The following is a 6000-nucleotide window of genomic DNA, read 5'->3' as shown; positions in this document are numbered from 1 at the left end:
AGAAATACATTTCCTCAAATGCCCAGGGGCATTGAAATGATAGATTTAGCTTCCAATAACATTCATGCTGACATGGTTACTACATCAAGGGCTGACACACCAGCTTCATGAACAGTGCAAAAGTCAACAGCTGAATTTAAGAGGGGAAGGAAGAGTTTTGAAGATGACCCAAGGCTTGCAACTACCACCACTAAGGAAATCATTGATGTATTCAGCACATGCTGATAGATGACAAGTGATTGACTATAAATCAAATAGCCAATGCTATGGCAATGGGCCTCTGAAAGGGGTCTCAGAGAGTAGCACCCCTGCTTTCCTGAGCTAGTTTTCCACCACATCTCTTAAAACTTGTGGTAGAAGCCTTGGTCTCAGGACCACACATGTCCAGAAACTGAGGTTGGGGGAAAGCAAGGGCATGTTCCTCATAAAAAAATCCAGCTCCAAAAAAGCCTCATGATAGCAAAGGAGAATGGGCACCAGCCAGCCTAAAGATTGGTCTGGGCTGCACCTGCCTACCTTGGTTGCTATGGCATTGAGGTAGATCCAACTACCCCCGTTAAGGGGACAAAACCCAGATTTAAAACACTGAATGATGATGACGATGATGATGATGATTAGCATATCCCATGAAAGAATTGAGAATATTCTGCACAATGAACTTGGCATGACAATGGTTTCTGCTCGGTGGGTGCCACGTCTTCTGACATCGGATCAAAAGCACACCAGGTTCATCACACCACAGGAAAATCTAACACTGTTTCAAATCCAGTTGGTTTCTGTGAACATTTCCTAACTCAGATTGAGTGAGTGTTGGCTTGATCACTTTGGGCCAGAGACAAAGAGACAATTCATGCAGTATCAAAATCCCTTCTCACCTGCTCCAAAGAAGGTCAAAGTTGTTTCATTTGCAAGAAAGGTAATGACCTCAATTTTTGGGGGTGCAAAAGACATTGCATTTTTTGACTATCTTCAAAAGGGACACACCATTAACAGAGTGTACTATGCCAACTTGCTTAGGCAGTTATGAAAGACTATCAAGACCAAACACTCAGGAAAACTGACAAAAGGGGTCTTGTTTCATTAGGACAATGCTCCAGCACACAAGTCCTTGCTTTCAATGGCTGCTGTGCATGACTGTGGCTTTGAACTGGTTGATCCCCCTCTCTTTGGCATTTGACTATTATCTGTTCCTTAATATGAAAAAAACACTTGGCTAGGAACCAGTGAGGAGATGACATCATATCTGCTGCTGATGACTTTTTTGATCAACAGGATGAAAGCTTCTTCAGCATTGGGATCCAAACACTGTAACACCAATGGAAGAAACATGCAGACATCAAAGGGGACAATTTGAAAAATAAACTTTATTTGGTCACATTCCATGAGAGTATCTTGGTCAGCCTATGAACTTTTCAGCCAACCCTTGTATTCAGCTTGAAGGGGATATTCTGGCACCTTATCACCATTACATTTACTGCTCTTTATGGCACCAGTCTACTCCTCCCGCCTGCCATGAAAATGAAAAGTAACTAGGAATCACCTCCACAACAAACTTATCCCCACTCCTCCCATCAAATATTAACTGCTCAACACTTTACATGAAGTAACCACTCCATCTCCTATTCTCCCTCTTCCTTTAGTTTTGGAATTTACATGGCAACCTCACCAGTACTGGTGCCACAAAAAAGGCATCCAGTACATTGTGTAAAGTGGTTGGTCTTAAGAAAGATATCCAGCTTTAGAAACCATGCCAAAACTGAAATGCTGGAGTAAGATGTGGTCCTCAGATTCCATTGGGTCCTGTCTAACTATCCAACCAATGCCAACATCAAAGGTGGACGTAAAAAATGACAATGATGATGGTGAATAAATATATTTCAATTATATCAAAGAAATATGAAGAGTTAATAAAGTACATTTACTTTCTTTTTTTGAAAATAAATATCAGGAGGTTGAGCCTTACAGAAGAGACAACAAAGGACCAAGATGATTGGCAATTCACTGTGTTTGAGAATACCTGTCCATCACAGCATAATTGAGATCCTAAAAGTTTTTGTCTATAAATACAACTAGATCCTGTCCCAGCACCCAATCTGTTCCTGTGAAGCATATATCTCATCTTATCAACCACCCCTCTACCATTCTTCTAACTATAGCCCTATTTAGTTGCTGTAATTATATGAGCAGAATTATGTATTTCATCTCATTTTTGTGCTACCAGTTATCCCTCTCCCTACAACCACTTTCTTTTGACATCCAGCCCTTACTCTCAGTATTATCCCTTCTCTTTCTGTGCCATCAGCTATTGCATCCTTTCCCCTGAGCTATACTGTATAACTGCTATACCTCATTCTTAACACTCTCTTATATCTGCCATCAACTACCTCCACCTTTGTCCATCACTCACTATATCCAACCCTATATATCTCTATTCTCCATCTGTCACTGTATGCTTTGTTTTCCCTCACCCACTCCCATATATAATCTCCATATTTCTCATCAATCTAGTTTTATTATTCAGCTGCTGTCCACCCTTTCTGCACTGCCACTCATCACCTCCTCCATCATGAACCACTCCTATATCTTATCACCTCACTCCCAAATATATTTACCATTGACCATGCTTCCACACTTATTCACCATTCATTAGTCACATACTGTTGTGAACCAACCCACACTTTCCCAACTTCCCCTTTCCAACTTTCTCTCCCTATCTTCTCTTCTATTAGCTTTCTTGTACCTTGATGGGTACACCCTGACACCTAATTACCACAAATTTTATCTTTCTTTGCAGTTACTCCTAACCACCCTTATAAAACACAGAGTAACTAAGTATCTCCTCTACAGCAAGACACTTGTTCCTGTACTTCTATTATAGCCTCTTAACAGTAGTATAGAGAGATTTTCTTTGTATAGTGAGCTACCTGGCAACCTCACTAGTGCTGGTGCCATGGAAAATATAACTGGTATACTTTGTGAAGCAGTTGCCATAAAAAAGGGCATCCAACTATAGAACCTTTCCAAAGCAGACATTGGAGCTTGACACGGTCTTCTAAGTAGTCAGATCCTATCAAACTGTCCAACTCATGCCAACATAGTAGATAGCTGTTAAGATGATGATGACTTTTAAAATGCAACACGTGAACTCATAATATATAATAATGTTTGTTTGTGTCAGCGAATTTGATATGTCCCGCATTATGATGACATATTTCATCATGTGTGACTGGCCTGAACAGTGTACCTTGCTGACTGAGCCTGCTTGCTGTGTCTGTCCACTATTTATCAGTAGTGGAACAGCCAACTTCTCACTTGGGGGTGTCTGTCACAACAACACATAGCGACCTGACGTAAATCCTTCACACGGACTTATTATACTGGCAGTTTGTTCCATACTTCAGCAACTCTTAGTTCAAATCCTTCTTCAAATTTTTCACTGTGTAGTCCTTCCATTTTGACACTCCTACAAGCATTTGTAACCTTGTTACCACTGTTATAACGGCACCGTCATATAGTGGGAGGTATCCTCGTCGCCTCTGATATGTCTTCAGTGTGTGTAGTTCAAATTCTCATTGCCACTGATATGTCCTGCATTATGACGACGTATTTCGTTGACTGCGTGACTGTCCACTATTTAATGGTAGTGGAACAGCCTACTTCTCACTTGGAGGTGTCTGCCAGAACAGAATTTAAGAATCTTAGAAATACTAAAAATTGTTTCAATTGTCACAAAGATGTCTATTTATTGTTCAATAAGACAAAAAGTATTCTTACTAGACCCTCTGCCCACAATTTTCAAATATCTTCAAAATGTTGGAATTTCAGGTTACAGAAGGTAATTTTTACAGATGCAAAGAGTAATTGGGTATATCAGAAATAGTAACAGTAAGCTTAGTCACATGAGAGCAGTAAAAGTTAAATGATATGTATCTCAGCATTGTTCTTGAGGTGGTTAGTTGGTAAAAAAGAGAAAAATCAGATAAAAATGAAATTTAACTTCATACAGTTGAACATCCTGTCTCAAGTATTTACCCCCATTGAGAATTGACGTGAACACAATAGAATAACAACTATACCTATTTGACATGTGTAATCTGTAGCACCAAATATCAATTCTGGGGCTCGGTAATATCTCGAACAGATGTAGGACACATTTGGTTCTCCTCTCACTAATACTTTTGCACTGAAATTAGAAACAGAGAGGGAATGCAACATTGTATAAATTTACTAACAATATTTTAAAATTAAAAATATGTCTGCAGGAAAATTACCAAATCTTCTTTGAAACCTTAATGCAACAACAAATAATGATTAAATGAAAAAACAAAAAAAAACTGTGTAATTAAAAGAAATAACCCATTGTATGATATCAAGATGTCTTTTTTGTCTTGCAAGTTATGTGGTGACCTTGCTGGTGCCATGCAAAAAACACCCAGTACACTCTGTAAAGTGGTAGGCATTATGAAGGGCATCCAGCTGTAGAAACCATGTCAAAACAGTAGAGCTGGACACAGTTCTCTGGCTCACGAGTTTCTGTTAAGCTGTCCAGCTCATGCCAGCATGGAAAACAGATCTCTGATGATGTTGATGAAAACTATAGGATTCCAACATAAGAAGAATCATTTGTTAAAGAGACAATATTTAATAAAAAACAAGGTATGTTTTTAACATAATGCTTGCATAGTTTTGAAGTATAGCAGCATTACAATTGATTAACTCTAATATTCAGTAGAGATTAGAGAGGTACAATTTATTTAGTTTGATGGGGACCAGTGCTTTATAGCAACTCAAAAGAGAATGAGACAAGAAATTTGTGAGAAGTTAAATTATTATATTTACATATGAACAAAATTACATACTGTGAATTATTTCAGTTTAGGAACATTGTAAATGTCTACATGCTTTGGTAGAACATGGAAAAGCAAAACTTAACAAAAATAGTAATCAATCTTAATAAGATTTACCTTCCAAAATCACATAGTTTCAGAATGCCAGTTTCTGGGTCAAGTAACAGATTCTGTGGTTTTATATCCCTGTGACAAACGCCTTGGGAATGAATATATGCTAGACTTCGGAATAACTGATACATGTAGAGCTGAAATGAAACACATACATAAAATATTTATTTTTTTAAATAACAGTAATCATTAATACAGTGCTCCCTCTTTACAAGGCATCTTGCTATACTGTGTCCCCACATATAAAGCAGGTGGTTTGATGGACCCCAAATAATTTGAAACAGAATTTCCCTCATCATCATTCACAACTTGCAAAAACCTTGATTAAAAGCAGAATTTCAGCGAATTTCAATGGAATACATACCTTAATTAACAGCTTGAAAATATTGCAATTGGTTACCATATAATTGGGTGCTAATTAATTGTTTTGTGTGCATAATTTTTGATTTTGTGATGAAAACACCTTTTTGACCGGTGAGCGCTTTTGACAGTTTGTTTTCCATGATTTGATTGGATTGTTTGAAGAAGCTTCCACCAATCAAAGGGGTCAAATGAGTCAAACAAATTAGTAGTTAAAGAAAGTAATTAACACCCTGGAGGTGCAATTTATATAAAAGGCAGACCATATTCCACTTCATTCATTACAATTTCAAGCTATCTTGCAGATATTTAAAACAATTTACCGTATGAATACACAATGCCTAAGAGGAAATCCTATTCTGTAAAGGAAAAGTTAAATCTGGTTGATCACATACGAAATGATGAAATCAGAGCCAAACTATCAAGAGAGACTGGTATTCCAGAGTCCACCCTGCATGGTTGGGTTAAGGATGAGGCTAACCTCAAGAGTTATGTAAATACAGTCATGGACAGTGAGGGCCTAGCTAGGAAGAAGGCCAGGACTGCCACTGACGGTGAAATTGAGAAAGCGGTTTTCACCTGGTTTATCCAGGAGCACAATGGTAGCACCCCACTGTCAGGCGCCATTATCAGAACCCAGGCAGAGAAATTTCATAGCCAGCTGCATCCAGAGCAACCTGAC

At 38.4% G+C, this 6000-nt stretch overlaps 1 protein-coding gene across 1 annotated transcript in view; it reads right to left on the bottom strand.

Annotated features, from left to right (window-relative positions):
- Window positions 1–6000, bottom strand: part of LOC106867885 (glycogen synthase kinase-3 beta) — an 84881-nt gene that overhangs the window by 11234 nt on the left and 67647 nt on the right. The window contains exons 5-6 of the mRNA XM_089352727.1: window positions 4965–5095; window positions 4077–4183 (exon numbers count right to left, since the gene is read on the bottom strand). Coding sequence (XP_089208853.1) covers window positions 4077–4183; window positions 4965–5095 — 238 coding nt within the window. The remainder of the gene's footprint in view (window positions 1–4076; window positions 4184–4964; window positions 5096–6000) is intronic.

The sequence above is a fragment of the Octopus bimaculoides genome, chromosome 5 (assembly GCF_046866305.1).
Source record: "Octopus bimaculoides isolate indiv1 chromosome 5, ASM4686630v1, whole genome shotgun sequence".
Classification (NCBI taxonomy): Eukaryota; Metazoa; Mollusca; class Cephalopoda; order Octopoda; family Octopodidae; genus Octopus; species Octopus bimaculoides.
This window is presented reverse-complemented; position numbering and strand designations above follow the sequence as displayed.